We start from the raw sequence: 22,939 nt of genomic DNA on the forward strand, positions 1-22,939 counted from the left end.
GAAAACATTCTGCATCCCACTTTGAAGAGTGGCATCTGGGGTCTTAAACGCTGGCAAGCAGCCATCTAAGATGCATCAATTGGTCTCAACCCACCTGGATCAAAGGAGAATGAAGAACACCAAGGTCACAAGGTAATTAGGAGCCCAAGAGACAGAAAGGGCCACATGAACCAAAGACAACATTATCCTGAGACCAGAAGAACTAGATGGTGCCCAGCTACAACCAATGACTGGCCTTACAGGGAACATAACAGAGAACGCCTGAGGGAGCAGGAGAGCAGTGGGATGCAGACCCCAAATTCTCATAAGAAGACCAGACTTAATGGTCTGACTGAGACTAGAAGGACCCCAGTGGTCATGGCCCCCAGACCCTCTATTGGCCCAGGACAGGAACCATTCCCGAAGCCAACTCTTCAGACATGGATTGGACTGGACAACGGGCTGGAGAGGGATGCTGGTGAGGACTGAGCTTCTTGGATCAGGTGGACACTTGAGACTATGTTGGCATCTCCTGCCTGGAGGGGAGATGAGAGGGTGGAGGGGGTTAGAAGCTGACGAAATGGACTCAAAAAGAGACAGTGGAGGGATGAGAGCGGGCTATCTCATTAGGGGGAGAGTAATTGGGAGTACGTAGCAAGGTGTGTATAAGTTTTTGTGTGAGAGACTTACTTGATTTGTAAACTTTCACTTAAAGCACAATAAAAACTATAAAAAAAAAAAGAGAGAAAACATTCTGTAACCCCCTTTGGAGAGTGGTGTCTGGGGTCTTAAATGCTATCAAGCAGCCACCTAAGATGCATCTATTGGTGTCAACCCACCTGGTGCAAAGGAGAATGAAGAACACCAAAGACACAAGGTAATTATGAGCCCAAGAGACAGAAAGGGCCACATAAACCAGAGACTACATCAGCCTGAGACCAGAAGAACTAGATGGTGCCCGGCTACAACCGATGACTGCCCTCACAGGGAACACAACAGAGAACCCCTGAGGGTGCAGGAGAGCAGTGGGATGCAGACCTCAAATTCCCATAAAAAGATCAGACTTAATGGTCTGACTGAGACTGGAAGGACCCCAGAGGTCATGGTCCCCAGACCTTCTGTTAGCCCAAGACAGGAACCATTCCCAAAGTCAACTCTTCAGACAAAAATTGGACTGGACTATGGGATAGAAAATGATACTAGTGAAGAGTGAGCTTCTTAGATCAAGTAGACACATGAGACTATGTGGGCAGCTCTTGTCTGGAAAAGAGACGAGAGGGCAGAGGAGGTCAGAAGCTGGCCAAATGGACACGAAAATAGAGAGTGGAGGGAAGGAGGGTGCTGTCTCATTAGGGGGAGAGCAACTAGGAGTATATACCAAGATGTAAATAATTTTTTGTATGAGAGACTGAATTGGTTTGTAAACTTTCACTTAAAAAAAAAAGCAGATTAAAAATTAAAAAAAAAAAGAAAGAAGTGGGGAAGAGTGTGGCAAGGAGGTAGTCAAGGGACGAGCTGAGATGGGAATGTGAACGTCAACTCTGACTCTGGGCACCATCCCATTGCAGGGCTATCAGAGCTAGGAGATGGCCCTACTCAGTGCCCCAAGTGTACACCCCTCGGCCCCAAGTGGACAGATGGTTAGCCTGCAGCCCAGGGACTTAGCCTTGGGAAGCCTCCTCCCACCAAGACCCTTCCCCCGAGATTCCAAGATCGCTTTCAAGTGGATTTCTACTCTCACCAGTACTCTAGCCCCGTGGCAGCACCCATTCTCCTGAACAAGATGCTCTGAGAACCTGGCCCCGGCCTACCTGGCCCTGGTGCAGTTTCCTGGGTGTACCCACAGCTCAGAGACAGGCCAGGCAGAGGAGGACAACAGTTGCAGCTGCCAAACACAGCAGACGGCAAAGCGGCTGATGCATCCATCAGTCTGCAATTAGTCCTCCAAGAACTTCACCATACGTGCTGCCCTAGGAATAGAACTCTTAACAAAAGCAATGACATCAGGCCAGGGATGTCACATTTCATGTCAAGTGAATCACAGAACCTACAAGTTGGAGGGAACATTATAGTCCCCTAGCATGAGTCCACAGATGATGACTCACCTCTGTCACTCCTTTAGAAACAGCACCCCCAGCCCTTCTGGTGCATCCTGTGAGAGTAAGTTCACTCTCTCCAGGTGGCTGTCTTCAGATTGCTCTCGTGCTTTTACAAAGGCCTTCTTCACACTTGACCAACATCTGTCTCCCTACCACTTCCAGTGTGATCCTCTTGGCCCTCTCCACCCCAGCACTTTCAGTCACTGGACAAAAATGCAGAGTGTCCTCTTAAGAGGCTTCCCCTTCCCAGCAATACCTCTTCTTCCAAGGTTCCTGCATTAGCTTCTAAAAAGTGAAGAGCACACCCACCCCTGGGCCTTCAAACCCCTTTCCTGCCTGTGCCCCACAGACAGGTCTGGCCAGCAGCCTGCTAAGTGCATCTCAAGCAGACTCACCAACCTGGAGTCCAGCTCCCAGAAAAAGAATTCCCAGCCGGCCTGGGCAGCTCCATCTGTCTGCCAGCAGTTGCTTTTGGGTCCCTTCCCAATAAGTACCAGTAACCACTGGTGCCTCCCTCAGAAGCCAGACAAAACCTTCCTCACAGTCATCGTTTATAAATACTCCAGCCCAGCAAATATTCCAACAAATACTTAATGCGTACGAAGTCTGGGACCCAACAGCAGAGGGCTTACACAGCTATATATACACTGTCCTCAAGGATCATACAGGCCAGTGAAGAAAGATGGGTCCATAGACAACAGGCCGAGAAAGCACTGAAACAACGACTTCCATACATGCTGAGGCTGATATGTCAGGGAGAGCAGAATGCAAGAGGGCCAAGAACTCTGATGCCAAGACGGCCTGGATTCAAATCTCAGACCTGCCACCCTCTAGCTGTGAGATCATGGGCAAGTTACTTAACCTCACTAGCCTCAGTTTCCTCATCTGTAAAATGGGGATTACACCTGCCTGGCAGGATTGCCATGGAGACTAGAGATGCTGGATGTACAGCACCTAGACAACAGCAGTGGTTAGCATTATTTTGGAGGGAGCAACCTTTGAACTGGACATTTCAGAGCTGGTCAAATTTCTGAGATCAACACTGGGAGTAAAAGCTTAGAGATGTGAAAAGGGCAGACACCTGGGGCTTGTGCAGTGCAGGGACAGGGGCAGGCAAGGGGCCTGTGCTGGAGGCTATAGAGTCAGGATAGTGGGGCAGGGTGCTGAAGGAGGACCAATTTGGGGATGTCAAAGCAGGGCTCTACACACTCTCTGGGTCACAAGGGCAGCCTAGAACACTCCAAATCTGCCCTTGCAAGTGGCTGCTCCTCCTGCAGAGCTGCAAGTCCCCCACACACCCTCACTTCCTAAACTATAGCTCACACAGCACCATGTGGAGCCCACTCTCCTGAATCCCTGATTTTCCCTAAACACCCCCAGGTGTCCAGGTATCCCTACCCCAAGCTGGGATTATTCCAACAACCCCCAGAGTGTCTTCCTCCTGGTAACCTCCTACAACACTTCCTGCAGCATCCCTTCACTATTAAGAATCTGGAGGGCTCCCTCCCTCCCACCTAACACATCAACTCCCCAAGCAGTCCCTGCACAACTCCCACTAAAGAACACCAGGCCTGTCCCCAGCCTCTTCAACCTCTGCCCTTTTACTCCCCACAGCACCAAACAACCTCCTATTTATTTTGGAGCACATCCAGCAAGATCCTCTTCTCTGAGTCATCTCCTTCTCAAAACCATCCCCTGCAGGAAGCCCCTAATTCAAGTCCACAGAAACCACTGAGCCTGACAGGGGACTGTACGCATGGAGCCCTCGGGGAACAAGCACAGTGCACAGAGCCTGGTGTACATGAGACATCACTATAAGGGTGCAAGGGGACAGACAGTGCCCCTGGAAAGGCACCCAGTGTTATGAGACTCACCTTCTGGAGAGGAAGCATACCCTTCCAAACTCTGCTGAGCGCAAAGAAGGTGGCCCCTCATCTGCACAAGGAGCTGACGGCAACACTCCCTCACTAGGACATGCTCTCAGACAGGTTTTCTGGCAGAGCCTTGCTGACTCAGATGTCTTTCACAAGGACAAACGACCATCGCACAGTGTAAAGCAGTTGGCTGGATGGTGGGCAGGGTAGGGCCCAGCCCTAAGAAAAGGTGCCAGCCCAGCAGCCTGGCCTGAGTCCTACAGCCCATGGTCCAGACTGCCAAGGCCCATGGCTCTATGCCATGTGCCTGCCAACAGAGGGGTTCAGTCTATGGCCATTTCCTATACCTAGTTCTCCCTCCCCAGGTAATCTCTGGCTCCATGGGCATGGGGAACAGGTAGGTCTCTCTGCATTTTCCCCAGGTCACTTCGGGATGGGCAGGACTAGCAGCTGAACAGAAAGATGGATGCTTGGTCTCCAGCTTAGAGAGTATGACCTAATGATAAGAGCCCCTTGTCCAGGAAACACCCCAGACAAATCCCTCCCAACCCAGAGCCCTCCTTAGAAGGTGATGCAATCTGTTCTCAGGGTCAGCCAAGCTCCTATGATAGACACGTACTGCCAGGCCTGACCGGTGATTTGACTCTGACGTTTTCAGCTCTAGGCGGAGGGTACTAGGTGCTGAAGGCTGGGTAGTGCCCCCTTCTCCCATACTCATGCTCTATAATTCTAGCGGGCGGGAAGAAGACTCTTAGCACCCAGTCTTTTGGCTACAGTATGAGTGGGAAGCCTGAATCCATTCCCCACTCCACTCGTTTGTCATTCCCCTACCCTCCAATAACAAATAGCCAGTTAGCAAGCGTCTACAAGTTCCAATTAGATAAAAACCACCTGATCAACAACTGCCAGGATCAGAAACTCTTGGGCAAACCTAGAGACTTTTGGAAAGTCTTTCCTCTGTCAGTGCTTCTAGGCAAATCTCCTTTCCATAGCTAGACTCAATGGCCCCTGCCAGCTGCCAGCTGAACCCTCAACAGCCTGGCACCACACAGAGCTCCAGGGGCTGGGCTTCCAGAACACAGCAAGCCAGGCAGAGCCTTGGCACAACAACTTCCTCTGTGAGGTAGATTCTGGGTCTTCTGACCTGCAATCAGACCCAGCCCAGAGTATTAGCCAAATGGTGTCTTCTGTGATCACCACAACCACAGCCTGGGCTTCCTAACAGTCAGCATTTGTTTTTGTTGAATCCATTGGGAATAAGGAAGAAAATGTGAGAAACTTTATGGGAGAGCTGGAGAATGCCCCAGCTTCGCTTTCGTCTGTGGCCAGCCACCACATTTCTACCAAGGGCAATCCACCAGGAGTTTGGGAGGCCAGAAAGGGGGTACAACCAGAGCTCCTTTCCTGCAGAAGCACTGTGCTTGGCTGCCTCAAATATGGGCTGGGGCTAGTATGCCCTGGCTAAGCTTTTGCTCCTCCAGCATCACAAGAAAAACTGGTGGAAGAGCCTCTTGGATGGGAGCCACATACCTTTTCAGTCCCTGAAGGCAGTAGGAGGAGTAAAGAAAACTTCTTTGACTCATGCCAGTCTTGGCCAGAAGGGAGAGGCTCTGAATTCCCCAGGTCCCAAAGGTGATGGTTCCCCTGCCCCACCCTATCCAGCCAAGCATCTGGACAGCCCTGGCAGGACTTCTTTAAGCTAGCTTGCCCCTTGACCCTATTCTATAGCCAGGACTTCATTCCAGGGGGACAAACACAGGGGGACATGGTTCCTACTGGCCCCAGGATGCCAGTCTTTCAAGCTTAGGCACTCACAGATCTATCTTAAAATTTCAGTTTCAGCTACAACCTCATGTGGTTCTCCAAAGCCTATATAAGAACAACTGAACTTCCCAGGTGCCCCTGCAAGATCCTTTGTCTGACCTCAGCTACGTATGAACTTGCCACTCAGGCCACTACCCCAAGCCAGCCTCCTGCTTCCTCAGTCCTGTACTTTCGCAGGTGCTGTTCCCCTTCTTGCAATCTGACTCCTCTTGGCCAAGTCCCAAGTCCCACCTTCTCCAATATTCCAATCACCCTGTCTATTTTTATGACACTTGCTTAAACCTTTGCTCCTCTAAGTGAGGTCTGCAGGCCAATAGCATCAACATCACCTGGGTGCTTGTTAGAAATGCAGAATCTCAGGCCCTAAGCAGCCCTAATGACTCCAAATCTGCATTTTAACACAATCCCCAGGTGATCTGTATGAACATTCAAGTCTGAGAACCACAGGCCTCTATCACTCCCTGACACACAGCCCTGCTGTCTCTTCACTTTTCTGCACAGATGTGAGGACACACATGATTAGGACAGGACCTAGCATCACCCTGACCAGTCATTCACTTCACAAGGAGGCTTCCCCAGAAACAGAGGCAGAACCTCCTTCAAATCTCTGCCAGGACACTTTGACATCACCCAGCTGGATCCTGCAAGTATGGCCCACAGAGCACGTCCTTTTGATTGAGAGCTGCGGAATACATCCCCCCCGCCAGGGGCTTCCCTGACACCCCCAGGATTGGAGCCGGGCACTCACCTCCCCCGAGTAACTGTACTTGCCCCTGAGGATCTGCCGGTACAGCCGGGTGCGGTTGTCATCCTCAAAGGGCATCGTGCCACTGAGCAGGATGTAGGCGATGACACCCAGAGCCCACATGTCTACGGAGTTGGTGTAGGGTTTGCGGACCAGGACCTCAGGGGCGATGTACTCAGGCGTGCCGCAGGTGGTCTTCATCAGGCAGTCGTCGCCCTTCTTGCGGGCACTGGCCAGGCCGAAGTCGGTGATGATGATCTTGGAGTCTGTGCCCGGGTGGTAGTAGAGCAGGTTCTCAGGCTTGAGGTCTCGGTGTGTGATGCCCAGTGCATGCAGATACCGGACGCCATCCAGCACCATCTGCAGCACCCGCGTGGCGTCACGCTCAGTGAAAGAACCCTTGGCGATGATGCGGTCAAAGAGCTCTCCACCAGTGGCCAGCTCCATCACCATGTACACGCGCTCCTGCGTCTCAAACACCTCCACCAGCTGAATGATGTTGGCATGACGCACTCGCCGCAGCACACGCAGCTCCGACTCACACACCTCCCGCCCCTCCCGGTACTTGGTTTCGATCATCTTGATGGCATATGGCTGCCGAGTTGCCCGGTGCTCCACGCGTACCACCCGGCTGAAGCTGCCTCGGCCAATTAGAGCCTTGATGTCGTACTTGGCTGTCACCCGTGGGTCGAACTTGGCCCTGTACTTGGCCACCCTGGCCCTGCGTGGCGGTTCTGAGGGAGGCTCTGTGTGGCCAGTAGTAGGGGCACCAGGACAGAGGTGTGCGGGCTGACTGAATGTCATGGACCCAGTTTTGAGAGGGCCAACACTGTCCACCTCTGTGATGAAGTGCTTGTACACATCACTCTTGGTGCCACTGGAGGGTTCCACCTTCTTGACCAGATCCAGCTGGACATCCTTGGGCGGCTCAGGAAGGACCTTGCTTGTCCCACAGCCCATCACGGACACGGGGGCATCCTCTCTAGCAAGGCTGGCAGGACCTGCTCTGCAGGCAGCGCCCCGTCTACACCTACATAGTCAGAAGAGAGGGCAGGTCAGTAGAGCCAGAACACCTCTGAAGGGACACCAACCATCCAACTCTCCACCTGCCCTCTGTATACCAGGGGCTATAAGGTCCCTTCCCCCACTCCTGCTGCCCTCAGGGACTCCAGAGGACCAATCTCAGCCCTCCTTGTTTGCCCTGATGCTCTCACAGCCTCAGCCAGGACTGTGTGGCTGTTCCCAAATCACTGTGTCCAGTCCTGTTTGCCCCAGGCTCCCCCAATCCTCATCTTCTCCTGGGCTATACCATGCCTCTATCAATGGTGCAACCCTACTGCCAGGTACCTGGACCCAATATAGCTCTCATTCTACCCTTCCTCCTCACCCCCACTGCAACGTGCCACAGTTCAGGCACCCTCACTACCTCCCACCAGGAAACCTCTACAACAGCCTTCCCCTCCTGTTCTCCCTATAATAATCCACCGGACACATCCCAGAAAGATTCATCTTGGAAATCTGAGCATGTTACAGCCTACTCGCTGCCCACTGGGTGAAGTTCATACTCTTCGGTGGGAGAGTCAAGGCTCTTCTCAATCTAGCTCTAGTGGATTTTCCCCTTTTTATTACCCGTTATTGCTCCCTCCATCCATCCTTCATTCCACTCAAACACACCATTCCCACATATACATGCCATATTTTCACATCTCTTTGAACTTTCTGTTCCCTCTGTTGGCCAACCCCAGCCTTACTCAACTTCCAAGGTACAACTCAAATGGAAGCCTCTGCGCCTTCCCTGACGGTTCCATTTGAGAATCACCTTCTCTTCCTCTGAATTCCATGGCCTAATATCTGCCTCTCTCAAGGACTCATCTTATACCATGTTTATACACAATTCTTGTTTCTCTCTAGAGTGCCTGGCTCAAGGCCATGCTCATCGAAGGTGACCAGCACATGTTGTTCCAGAAATGGCATCATGCTCACACTCACATGGCCATGACTACCCTGTGACAGCCAGTCACCGGATTTCCTACTAGAATGCTCCCAAACATGTCTAAAAAGATTAGGGATAATTCTTTTTATTTCTGTATTTTTCAAAACTTTTATGTTGAGCCATTTCACTTTTCTACTTCAGAAAGTAATTAAATTTTAAAAAGAAGATGGCCCTCCCTGCTTGACAGACATCTAGCTAATTTCAGCCTCCCACACACTCCCTCCTGCCCCTCAATAAACCTAGCCTGATTAATGCTGAGTACCTGGCTCTAACATAGTTCCTTGGAAGGGAGCATGGCTTTGGCCCCTGAGTTCTTGGAGCCTAGACTCAATGGAGAGTTTAGATGAAAGGCTGGATCAGAACACCATGGTCCTGATTTAAGTTCCTTGGTGTCTGAGTCTCACGCTAGTCTTCAACCCTAAGAGAGGGGCAGAAGCACGCAACAGGCTCAGCTGTCATTGCCCCCACCTCCTCCCTACTCTGCCTGGGTTCCTTATCCTAGTTGAATTCCCATGCTTTTTAAATGTTTAAATCATTCCTTTTTACTCTGACTCATCTTTTCTGAAACAGGGGTGTGGAGCATTAGGTTGTCTCTCCAACACTATCACCCACCAGGGCTCAGAAAGCTGCTTCTCTAAGGCCTTTCTCATGGATATCCTGAGCTCTGGTCCTCTAGGCCTCCTGTAGGGGTTGCCCACCTCCCTGCAACAAACAAAAACAACAACCCACTGCCCTGGGTCTCTGTCCTACCCTCACTCTTTCCTGGGTGGTGTCCACTACTTTGCTAATGCACCATCTTCTGTAACACCCTGTTCCAGATCTCTCACTTCTCTAATTTACAGCGAGGATGGCTGAAATCCCACAGAAGGCCCAGAGCTGCCTGGAATCAATCCCAGTGAACTTGAGACCAAAAGCTTCAGCAAACTGCTATCTAGCAGCCATCAAACTAGCCCGGGCTTCATTCAAGAGGCAGAAGGAGGGAGGCTACGGCTCGGAGAGCATCAGTAGCAGCAGAGGAACACTGGCAGCTCCATCCAGATGTGGCTCAGGTTGTAGACCAGGACACCCTAGTTCCCTAGGATGAGGATCCAGCAGCCTTCCCCATTTGCTTCCCAGACAGAAATTAATGCCCACAGAAAAAAAAAAAAAAAAAATTTTTTTTTTTTTTAATGCCCTGGGACCAGTGGTGGCCTGGACAAGATGAAGTGCTAGAGTTACTGTTTTCCAGAGGTCACCACCTTTCTATCCATAACTGCCCTTCTCTAAGTCTATCTGAGGGCCCATGGATTGAAGAAAAGGGCTGAGAATTTCCTATTAATTATTACATACAGAATTAGGAGTGAACTGATCAATTCAGATTAAACATTTATTGATCATCTACTAGGCTCTAGGGATACGAGAATGAATAAGACATGGTCCAACGTAGGTTATATTTTACCAAACAAAACAACATGATCAATAAACTAAGTCTAAATGAAGACACAAGCACAAACACAGATCAATATAGTAGGGTGTTAAATTTGAGGAACAATAGTAGGTACATGTAGGGTGACACAAGCCCACTGCCGTTGAGTCAATTCTGACTCATAGCGACCCTATAGGATAGAGTAGAACTGCCCCATAGAGTTTCCAAGGAGCACCTGGTGGATTTGAATCACTGACCTTTTGGTTAGCAGCCATGGCACTTAACCACTGCATCACCAGGGTTTCTGTAGAGTGACACAGGGATTAGGAAAAGCTTCCTGAAGGAGGTAACCACCTCCAAGCTGAATCTTGAAACAAGAATGAATCCGGTGAGGAAAAGTGGGAATAGTGTTTCAGGCAGAGAGAATAACACACTATGGGCAGTTTGGTGTCACAAAGCCAGAATTGGGGTGATGAAGTTTTAAAAGGCCAGCAGGAACCAGCTAATGGAGAGAAGCACAAGTTATGGTGAGAAGCTAGGGCCTTCCTGTGAGGTGACAGGGAACTACCACAGGGTTTCATAAGGAGAGCAAGGTGATCAGATCTGTGCTTAGAAAATGGTGAGGATGGACTGGAGGAGGGTCAAAGTGGACTAAAAGGACTAGTGATAAGGCTTATGCCCCAGACACTAAGATGGAATCAAGAGATGTCAGCAGCAGAACTGACAGGACTGAAAACTGGACATAGTGGCTGTAAGGTAGGACTGAGCATGGCACTGCAGTCCCTGGCTTGCCCTTCTAGGCAAAAGGGTTGAGAGTACAGCAGAAGGGACAGGTCTGGGATGCGTTCAGTGCATGCGGAGCGTTTGAGTGACATTTACTGTGGGTGTTAGATGTAGAATCTGATGTTTGAAAAGAGGTCAGGGCTAGCGATTCCATGGCTGCCCAAGGGTGGTGCTTGGGGCCACAGGAACAACACCTACACCCCCACCTCACCCCCTTGTGAAGCCGGCAACTGATCCCATCAATGGCAGCAGCAGGAGACGCAGGCAAGTTTTGCTGTGGTAACTTGGGGTCACAGAGAACCCACAGAGGCTGTCAGATTACAGTGAGTTGAGGGCTTGAATTCAAGGTGGTGAGGCAGACGCTAACCAACGTGACCAACTGTTTCAAAGAACAAGCTTATCACTGAAATATACCCAAGACCTTGATTGCAAATCCATCAGATAAAAGTGAGGAATTTGGAGACCACAGATTAAGGGCTCAGGTTTTAGTCTGTGTGTCAATATGACTCTCAGAAGAATAAGATTTGTCTTTCCTCACAGGATAGAAAAGGATTCTTCCACAAACACAAGGCTCTTCAGGATTGCTGCAGTTCTCACCCAAATGCCCAGGAGGTTCCCACATGGCCTTACATGGTGACTTAAGAAATAAAGTTTAAAAAAAGGCATTTGGAACCGAGGTTCCTTTTCACAGAAGCCAATGATTAGTACTATGAACTTTGGAATTCTGCAGACACATCAACTCCCTCAGGAAAACTGCAACACCTCAGTGCAGTAAAGGGCTAAGTTCAGGAAAAGGATAGTTCTTGGGCCAATATTCCCGAAGCACAACAGAGGCCCCTGAGCCCTAAGCCCCAAGACCACTCAGCAAACAACATCTACCACCATTCAGAGGGAAGACAAACTGTATGGTGGGAACCCCACGCCACCAGGCTAAAGCATAGCCGCTCGGAGTTCACTTCTTCCTGTTGAGGAAGTAGAACCCTAGATTCACAAAACAAATAGCTGTCGATATAGGGAGCCAAGATGTCGGAATACAGACGCTTCCAGCAAGGCCTCTTTACAACAAAGACACGAAAAAACAAGTGAAACGAGCATATTTGTGATAAGCCGGGAGCCCTGAGCATCAAAGGCAAGCTTAGAAAATGAACTGAGGGGAAGGGGGAGGAAGAGACAGTTCAGAAGCAGAGAGGAGTTACTAGACCTGAATTAAGGGGAACCCTCAGGCACCATTCCCGGAGCGGGGGTAGCAACGGCAGGCTGGTACTGGCATTCGGCCGCAGTTTCCTCAGGGAGAAGCAGCCAGCCACACAGCCCACTCACACCTCCGGAATCTGAGGAGAACGGCACTCTTGGCAAAAGCTAAGTACTTGTGTATATTTTGATGCCCCCTCCCACCTGCAAACCGGCTTCAGCGGCTGAATTCCCTGGGCCTGAGATAGGCCCTGCTGAGCACCTAGAGCCATCCTCCCAGCCTTGGGGAAGGAAAAAATTTGCATTTGGGGGAAAAGATAATTTGCTAGCGCCACTACCCGGGGGAGCTCAGGACAGAAGAAGCTCCTGTCCAGGCATAAACCGTCTGTGGACTTTGAGCACTTTTCCCTTCTGCATGGATCTGTGTGGGCCTATGTCCGGAGAATAAGCCCTTGTTGGCAGACTCCAACCATTTCAGCTGTGTGGTGGTGAGGTGGGTGTTTGATGTTTGACATTGCTTTGCCTGTTAAACAAGGTCCCCACCTACCCACATCAGGGACCTATGGACTGGTAGCTCCACTCAGGTCACCCAGACACCCGCAACAGGGGTCCAAAGATAACTGGTACCTCCCAGTCCTTACAACCAAAAACTTTGGGTGCCCATGGTCTGTCTGCAGAACCCACGCACCTGTGTGCTCTAGGGAACAGGGACGCACTTTCCTCAGAGACACTCGAGGGTTGGTTCTCAGCCCCCTGCCTTGTTCAGAGCGTGACCCCCTGCTGCAATCAGATACCGGTATATACGCCAATCACCCCTGCCCCTCTAAGACTGTAGGACAGAGCCTGTATGACACACTTGATGATCAGCTACCTCGAAACCTGAGCTGAATTCATACAAGAAAATTGAATGGACTCCTAGACTGATATACCTGATAACAGCTCTAGCCAGCAGGGGACAGGACACCAGAGCTCCAAAGGCAAAAATAAGCTAGCTCACTCAAGCAACCCATAGGGGTATACCAGAACAAAACAAAGCAAGAAACTATGACACAGTAAGCAAACATAAACTAATACAATAACTTACAGATGCCTTGGGGACAACAGTCAATATGAAGTCACATAAAGAAACAGACCATGATCACTTCAACAGGCTCTCAAAACAAAGAATCCAGGAATCTACTAGATGAAAGTGCATTCTTTGAATTACCAGATGCAGAATACAAAAGTCTAATATACAGAACTCTTCAAGACATCAGGAATGAAATGAGGCAATATGCAGAAGAAGCCAAGGAACACACAGATAAAGCAATTGAAGAAATTAGAAAGATTATTCAGGAACATAATGAAAAGTTTAATACACTGGAAAAATCCATAGACAGGCAGCAATCAGAAATTCAGAAGATTAACAATAAAATTACAGAAGTAGACAACTCAACAGAAAGTCAGAGGTGCAGAATTGAGCAAGCAGAAGCTAGAATTTCTGAACTCGAAGATAAATCACTTGGCACTAATATATTTGAAGAAAAATAAGATAAAAGAATTTTAAAACAATGAAGAAAACTTAAGAATCATGTGGGACTCTATCAAGAGAAATAACCTACGAGTGATTGGAGTACCAGAATAGGGAAGGATAACAGAAAATACAGAGAGAATTGCTGAAGACTTGTTGGCAAAAAACTTCTCTGATATCGTGAAAGATGAGAAGCTATCTATCCAAGATGGTCATCGAACTCCACATAAGGTAGATCTGAAACGAAAGTCACCAAGACATATTATAATCAAACTTACCAAAACCAAAGATAAAGAAAGAATTATAAGAGCAGCGAGGGATAAACGAAAAGTCACCTACAAAGGAGAGCCAATAAGAAGAACCTCGGACTACTCAGGAGAAACCATGCAAGCGAGAAGGCAATGGGATGAAATATTAAAAAAATCAAAGGAAAAAAATTGCCTGCCAAGAATCATATATCCATCAAAAGTATCTCTTAAATATGAAGGTGAAATTAAGGCATTCCAGATAAACACAAGTTTAGGGAATTCATAAAAACCAAACCAAAACTACAAGAAATACTAAAGGGAGTTCTTTGGTTAGAAAATCAATAATATCAGGTATCAACCCAAGACTAGAACACTGGCCAGAGCAAGCAGAAGTCAACTGAGACAGGGAAATCCAAAAAAACAAAGCAAGATTATAAAAAGAAAAAAACTCAAAACAAGGTAACAGCGATGTTATTATATAAAAGACAACATTAGAATAATAAGGAGGAACTAAGAAATGTAATCGTACACCTTCCATATGGAGAGGAAGATACAGCAATACAAAGAAATAAAAGTTAGGTTTAAATTTAGAAAAACAGTGGTAAATAAATAATAAGGTAACCACAAAGGAGACAAACTATCCTACTCATCAAAATAAAATACAAGAAAAAAATACAGACTCAGCAGAAACAAAATCAACCACACCAAATATGAGGAAAGGACAATATATAATCTACTCAGCACATAGAATTAAGTGGGAAAAACAAACTGTCAACAACACACAAAAAAAGACATCAAAATGATAGCATTAAATTCATTCCTATCCATACTTACCCTGAATGTAAATGGACTAAATGCACCAATAAAGAGACAAAGAGTAGCAGAATGGAATAAAAAACAAGATCCATCTATATGCTGCCTTCAAGAGACACATCTTAGACTTAGAGACACAAATAAACTAAAACCCAAAGGATGGAAAAAATATATCAGGCAAACAATAATCAAAAAAGAGCAGGAGTGGCAATATTAATTTCTGACGAAATAGACTTTAAAGTTAAATCCATCAGAAAGGATAAAGAAGGACACTATATATATATTTTTTTATATAATGATTACAGGGACAATACACCAAGAAGATACAACCATAATAAATATTTATACACCCAATGACAGGGCTGCAAGATACATAAAACAAACTCTATCAGCATTGAAAAGTGAAATAGACAGCTCCACAATAATACCAGGAGACTTCAACACACCACTTTTGGTGAAGGACAGGACATCCTGAAAGAAGCTCAATAAAGACACAGAAGATCTAAATGCCGCAATCAACCAACTGGACCTCGTAGACATATACAGAACACTCTAACCAACAGCAACCAAGTATACTTTCTTTTCTAGTGCACATGGAACATTCTCTAGAATAGACCACATATTAGGTCATAAAGCAAGCCTTACCAGAATCCAAAACATTGAAATATTACAAAGCATCTTCTCTGACCATAAGGCCATAAAAGTGGAAATCAGTAACGGGAAAAGCAGGGAAAAGAAATCAAACACTTAGAAACTGAACAATACCCTGCTCAAAAAAGACTGGATTATAGAACACATTAAGGATGGAATAAAGAAATTCAGAGAATCCAATGAGAAAGAAAACACTTCCTATCAGAACCTTTGGGACACAGCAAAAGCGGTGCTCAGAGGCCAATTTATATCAATAAATGCACACATGCAAAAAGAAGAAAGGGCCAAAATCAAAGAATTATCCCTACAACTTGAACAAATAGAAAGAGAGCAACAAAAGAAACCCACAGGCACCAGAAGAAAACTAATGATAAAAATTAGAGCTGAACTAAATGAAACAGAAAACGGAAAAACAATTGAAAGAATTAACAAGATCAAAGCTGGTTTTTTTTAAAAAAAACCAACAAAATTGATAAGCCACTGGCCATACTGAGAAAAGAAAAACAGGAGAGGAAGCAAATAACCCAAATAAGAAATGAGATGGGCAATATTACAACAGACTGAAATGAAATTAAAATGGTCATATCGGATTACTATGAAAAACTGCACTCTAACAAATTTGAAAACCTAGGAGAAATGGATAAATTCCTAGAAACAAACTACCTACCTAAACTAACACAAACAGAGGTAGAACAACTAAATAGATCCATAATGAAAGAAGAGATTGAAAGGGTAATCAAAAAACTTCCAATAAAAAAAAGCCCTGGTCCGGATGGCTTCACTGCAGAGTTCTACCAAACTTTCAGAGAAGAGTTAACACCACTACTACTAAAGGTATTTCGGAGCATAGAAAAGGATCGAATACTCCCAAACTCATTCTATGAAGCCACTATACCCCTGATACCAAAACCAGGTAAAGACACCACAAGAAAAAAAATTATAGACCTATATCCCTCATGAACGTAGATGCAAAAATTCTAGCCAATAGAATTCAACAACATATCAAAAAAATAATTCACCATGACCAAGTGGGATTCATACCAGGTATGCAGGGATGGTTCAACATTAGAAAAACAATTAATGTAATCTACCACATAAATAAAAGACAAGAATCACATGATTTTATCAATTGATGCAGAAAAGGCATTTGACAAAGTACAACACCCATTCATGATAAAAACTCTCAGCAAAATAGGAATAGAAGGAAAATTCCTCAACATAATAAAGGGCATTTATACAAAGCCAACAGCCAACATCACCCTAAATGGAGAGAGCCTGAAAGCATTCCCATTGAGATCAGGAACCAGACAAGGATGCCCTTCATCACCACTCTTAGTCAACATTGTGCTGGAACTCCTAGCCAGAGCAATTAAGGTTAGATAAAGAAATAAAGGGCATCCAGATTGGCAAGGAAGAAGTAAAAGTATCTCTATTTGCAGATGACATGATCTTATACACAGAAAACCCTAAGGAATCCTCAAAAAAAAACTACTGAAACTAATAGAAGAGTTCAGCAGAGTGTCGGGATACAAGATAAACATACAAAAATCAGCTGGATTCCTCTACACTAACAAAAAGAACATTGAAGAGGAAATCACCAAATCAATGCCATTTACAGTAGCCCCCAAGAAGATAAAATACTTAGGAATAAATCTTACCAGAGATGCCCAATGACATTCTTTAATGAGATGGAGAAAAAAATCACCAACTTCATATGAAGGGAAAGAGGCCCCGGATAAATAAGGCATTATTGAAAAAGAAGAACAAAGTGGGAGTCCTCACTTAACCTGATTTTAGAACCTATTATACCGCCACAGTAGGTACTGGTACAACAGACACAAAGACCAATACAACAGATATGAGAATCCAGACATAAATCCATCCACATATGAGCAGTTGATTTTTGACAAAGGCCCCAAAACAGTAAAATGGGAAAGACAGTCTTTTTAACAAATGGTGCTGGCATAACTGGATGACCATGTGCAAAAAAATGAAACAAGACCCATAACTCACTCCATGCACAAAAATGAGCCCGACATGGATCAAAGACCTAAATATAAAATGTAAAACGATAAAGATAATGGAAGAAAAAATAGGGACGTTAGGAGCCCTAATACATAGCATAAACAGTATTGAAAAAATTATTAAGAATGCAGAATAAAAACTAGATAACTGGGACCTCATAGAAATTAAACAGCTATACTCATTCAAGGACTTCACCAAAAGAGTAAAAAGACTACCTACAGACTGGGAAAAAGTTTTTAGCTATGACATTTCCAATCAGTGTCTGATCTCTAAAATCTATATGATACTGCAAAAACTCAACTACAAAAAGACAAATAACCCAATTAAAAAATGGGCAAAAGATATGAATAGACACTTCACTAAAGAAGACATTCAGGTAGCTAACAGATATATGCGGCAATGTTCTCGATCTTTAGCCATTACAGAAATGCAGATCAAAACTACAATGAGATTTCATTTTCCTCCAAGGGTGGCATTAATCCAAAAAACACAAAATAATAAATGTTGGAGAGGTTGTGGAGATATTGGAACACTTATACACTGCTGTGGGAATGTCAAATGGTATAACCACTTTGGAAATTGATTTGGCACTTCCTTAAAAAGCTAGAAATAGAACTAGCATACGATCCAGCAATCCCACTCCTCAGAATATATCCTAGAGAAATAAGAGCCTTTACAGGAACAGATATAGGCATACCCATGTTTATTGCAGCCCTGTTTACAATACCAAAAACATGGAAGCAACCAAGGTGCCCATCAACGGATGAATGGATAAACAAATTATGGTATATTCACACAATGGAATACTACGCATAGATAAAGAACAGTGAGGAATCTGTGAAACATTTCATAACACAGAGCAACCTGGAAGGCATTATGCTGAGTGAAATTAATCAGCTGGAAAAGGACAAATATTGTATAAGACCACTATTATAAGAAATCAAGGAATAGTTTAAACTGAGAAGAAAATGTTCTTTTGTGGTTATGAGAGTGGGGAGGATAGGAGGCTGGGAGGGGGGTATTCACTAATTAGTTGGTAGATAAGAACTACTTTAGGTGAAGGGAAAGACAACACACAATACAGGGGAGGTCAGCACAACTGGACTAAACCAAAAGCAAAGAAGTTTCCCAAATAAACTGAATGCTTCGAAGGCCAGTGTAGCAGGGGCAGGGGTTTGGGGACCATGATTTCAGGGGACTTCTCAGTCAACTGGCATAATAAAATCTATTAAGAAAACACTCTGCATCCCACTTTGAAGAGTGGCATCTGGGGTCTTAAATGCTAGCAAGCAGCCACCTAAGATGCACCAATTGGTCTCAACCCACCTGGATCAAAGAAGAATGAAGAACACCAAGGTCACAAGGTAATTACGAGCCCAAGACACAGAAAGGGCCACATGAACCAAAGACTACATCATCCTGAGATCAGAAGAACTAGATGGTGCCCAGCTACAACCAATGACTGCCCTGACAGGGAACTCAACAAGAACCCCTGAGGGAGCAGGAGAGCAGTGGGATGCAGACCCCAAATTCACATAAAAAGACTAGACTTAATGGTCTGAGTGAGATTGGAAAGACCCCAGTGGTCATGGTCCCTAGACCTTCTGTTGGCCTAGGACAGGAACCATTCCCGAAGAAAACTCTTCAGACACGGATTGGACTGGACAATGGGTTGGAGAGGGATGCTGGTGAGTAGCGAGCTTCATGGATCAGGTGGACACTTGAGACTATGTTGACATCTCCTGCCTGGAGGGGGGATGAGAGGGTAGAGGGGGTTAGAAGCTGTTGAAATGGACTCGAAAAGAGAGAGTGGAGGGAGAGAGCAGGCTGTCTCATTAGGGGGAGAGTAATTGGGAGTGTGTACCAAGGTGTATGTAAGTTGTTATGTGAGAGACTTGATTTGTAAACTTTCACTTAAAGCACGATTAAAAAAAAAAAAGATACATAAATGACCAAGAGTGTATTTTTAAATTTGGGGGAAAAAATAAATAAATAGTTGTCTCCAGGCATATGCAGTGGCTTTTTGTTTAAATACACATACCTAGTCTGGTCCTGATGAGAAAAACTAAGGTTTACAAATGAAGAGGCCTGATGTCTCACTTAAAATAAACAAAGCCTGCATAGGGACCTAAGTCAGTAGTAAGAGAGCCAAGGATTTTCCCTCTCTCATCTTCCTTCCTTCCTGGACATAGTTTCTCTCGCATTCGTTCCAATCAGAAACTCTTCGAAGCCAGACTGATGCTGGTACTTAACCCTCCCAACTACAGATCAAGTGGAGGAGAGAGGGTACCAGCTCTGAAGGGGGAGGGTACCAGGAACAGCCTCCAGGTGATTAGAGCTGTTCTGCACTCCAGTGACATCTGTTAAATTCTCTTTCCATGCTGGTTTAGTGAAAAGGCAGGAATAGGGACAGGGGAAGGGACTGGAAAAATCTCTTCTAGAAAGGAGGGCAGAGGCTTTCCTGCCCCAGCTCTCCTGTGTGCCCCTAGCACAGTGATCAGAATGCGGTGAGCAAGGGTAAGTAAAGAAAGCCTCAGGAAGAAATCCCCAGGAGGATCACAATATGCCAGCTGTAGTAAGTCACTATTCTCTTTCACAACACTGACCTTAACACATCTTATAAAAAGTACCCAACTCCCTAGTTTCTGCACCCTCAATTCCTAGTCTAGGTCCAAAGCACTCCTCAAGGAAGGCAGCGCTTTGGAGAGATTGTGGCACTGCATGTGAACATACAGTACTGTTGTCCTCACTGACATGCTACACAAGTAACAGAGCAAGAGACAGAAAGGAGAGACTTGTTGAAAGCCACTCTGATAGTGGTGACTAAGCATGGAAACAAATTCCACTGCCCAGACAGGGTTCCTTCTACCATGCAGGAAGGAAGTGCCTGGGGTCAGCAGAGCTCAGCCTCACTAGATCAAGGCCTCAATCCTTCCTTATACCCTGAGCAAGTGAGTCGACATACCTTTTTTTTATTATTATTATTGTACTTTAAGTGAAAGCTTACAAATCAAGTCAGTCTCTCATAAAAAAATTTACATACACCTTGCTATATACACCTACTTGCTCTCCCCCTAAAGAGACAGCACACGCCTTCTCTCCATTTTCTATTTTCCTGTCCATTTGGCCAGCTTCTGACCCTCTCTGCCCTCTCATCTCCCCTCCAGACAGGAGCTGCCTACATAGTCTCATGTGTCTACTTGATCCAAGAAGCTCACTCCTCACCAGTATCATTTTCTATCCCATAGTCCTGCCCGATCCCTGTCTGAAGAGCTGGCTTTGGGAATGGCTCCTACCCTGGGTTAACAGAAGGTCTAAGGACCATGACCTTCAGGGTCTTTCTAGTCTCAGTCAGACCATTAAGTCTGGTCTTTTTATGAGAATTTGAGGTCTGTATCCCACTGCTCTCCTTCTCCCTCAGGGGTTCTCTGTTGTGTTCCCTGTGAGGGCAGTCATCGGTTGTAGCCGGGCACTATCTAGTTCTTCTGGTCTCAGGATGATGTAGTCTTTAGTTTATGTCACCCTTTCTGTCTCTCAGGCTCATAATTACCATGTGTCCTTGGTGTTCTTCATTCTTCTTTGCTCCCTGTGGGTTGAGACCAATTGATGCATCTTAGATGGCTGCTTGATAGCATTTAAGAGCCCAGACGCCACTCTCCAAAGTAGGATGCAGAATGGTTTCTTAACAGGTTTTATTATGCCAATGGACCTAGATATCCCCCGAAACTATCGTCCCCAAACCCCTGGCCCTGCTACGGTGGCCTTCGAAGCGTTCAGTTTATTCGGAAAACTTCTTTGCATTTGATTTAGTCCAGCTGTGCTGACCTCTCCTGTATTGTGTGTTCTCTTTCCCTTCACCTAAAAGAGTTCTTGTCTACTAATTAGTGAACACTCATCTCCCTCCTGCCCTCCCTCCTCTCCTAACCATCAAAGAACATCTTCTTCTCTGTTTAAACTATTTCTCAACTTCTTATAATAGTGATCTCATATAATATTTGCCCTTTTGCACCTAATTTCACTCACCATAATGCCTTCCAGATTCCTCCATGTTATGAAATGTTTCATGGATTCATCGTTCTTTATTGATGTGTAGTATTCCATTGTGTGAACATACCATAATTTCTTTATCCCTTCATCTGTTGATGGGCACCTTTGTTGCTTCTGTATTTTTGCTATTGTAAACAATGCTGGAATAAACACAGGTGTGCATATATCTATTCATGTAAAGGCTCTTATTTCTCTAGGATATATTCCAAGGAGTGGGATTTCTGGATCCTATGGTAGTTCTCTTTCTAGCTTTTTAAGGAAGCGCCAAATCGATTTCCAAAGTGGTTGTACCATTTGACATTCCCACCAGCAGTATATAAGTGTTCCAGTCTCTCCACAACCTCTCCGACATTTATTTTGTGTTTTTCAGATTAATGCCACCCTTGTTGGAGTGAGATGGAATCTCATTGTAGTTTTGATTTGCATTACTCTAACAGCTAATGATCATGAGCACTTCCTCATGTATCTGTTAGCTACCTGAATGTCTTCTTTAGTGAAGTGTCTGTTCATATCCTTTGCTCATATTTAAATTGGGTTATTTGTCTTTTTGTTGTTGAGTTTTTGCAGTATCATGTAGATTTTAGAGATCAGACACTGATCGGAAATGTCATAGCTGAAAACTTATTCCCAGTCTGTAGGTAATCTTTTTACTCTTTTGTTGAAGTCCTTGGATGGGCATAGGTGTTTGATTTTTAGGAGCTTCCAATTATCTAGTTTCTCTTCTGGTGTTTGTGCATTGTTAGTAATGTTTTGTACACTGTTTATGCCATGTATTAGGGCTCCTAGGGTTGTCCCTATTTTTTTCTCCCATGATCTTTATCAGTTTAGATTTTGTATTTAGGTCTTTGATCCATTTTGAGTTAGTTTTTGTGCATGGTGTGAGGTATGGGCCTTGTTTCACTTTTTTGCAGATGGATCTCCAGTTATGCCAGCACCGATTGTTAAAGAGACTGTCTTTTTCCCATTTAACAGACTTTGGGCCTTTGTCAAATATCAGCTGCCCATATGTGGATGGATTTATGACTGGATTCTCAACTCTGTTCCACTGGTCTATACATCTGTTGTTGTACCAGTACCAGGCTGTTTTGAGTATGGTGGCAGTATAATAGATTCTAAAATCAGGAAGAGTAAGGCCTCCCATTTTGTTCTCCTTTTTCAGTAATGCCTTATTTATCCGGGGCCTCCTTCCCTTCCATATGAAGTTGGTGATTTGTTTCTCCATCTCATTGAAAAACGTCATTGGAATTTGGATCCAAATTGCGTTGTATGTATAGATTGCTTTTGGTAGAATAAACATTTTTACGATGTTAAGCCTTCCTATCCATGAGCAAGGTGTATTTTTCTACTTATGCAGGTTTTTTACGTCTCTGGTGAGATTTATTCCTAAGTATTTTATCTTCTTGGGGGCTACTGTAAATGGAATTGATTTGGTGATTTCCTCTTCAATGTTCTTTTTGTTGGTGTAGAGGAATCCAACTGATTTTTGTATGTTTATCTTGTATCCTGATACTCTGCTGAACTATTAGTTTCAGTAGTATTCTTGAGGATTCTTTAGGGTTTTCTGTGTATAAGATCATGTCATCTGTAAATAGAGATATTTTTACTTCTTCCTTACCACTCTGGATGCCCTTTATTTCTTCATCTAGCCTAATTGCTCTGGCTAGAACCTCCAGCACAATATTGAATAAGAGTGGTGATAAAGGGCATCCTTGTCTGGTTCCCAATCTCAATGGGAATGCTTTCAGGCTCTCT

At 45.3% G+C, this 22,939-nt stretch overlaps 1 protein-coding gene across 4 annotated transcripts in view; it reads right to left on the reverse strand.

The window, feature by feature from the left end:
- The window catches only part of PSKH1 (protein serine kinase H1), a 46,872-nt gene that overhangs the window by 10,816 nt on the left and 13,117 nt on the right, over window positions 1-22,939 (reverse strand). For all 4 annotated transcript variants that reach the window (XR_010318866.1, XM_003417030.4, XM_023556577.2 and 1 more), the window contains exon 2: window positions 6,525-7,551. Coding sequence is in view for 3 of the 4 variants with exons in the window: in XM_003417030.4 (XP_003417078.1) it covers window positions 6,525-7,481 (957 nt within the window). In the remaining variant the exon portion in view is untranslated. The remainder of the gene's footprint in view (window positions 1-6,524; window positions 7,552-22,939) is intronic.

This window comes from Loxodonta africana, chromosome 21 (assembly GCF_030014295.1).
Source record: "Loxodonta africana isolate mLoxAfr1 chromosome 21, mLoxAfr1.hap2, whole genome shotgun sequence".
Taxonomy (NCBI): Eukaryota; Metazoa; Chordata; class Mammalia; order Proboscidea; family Elephantidae; genus Loxodonta; species Loxodonta africana.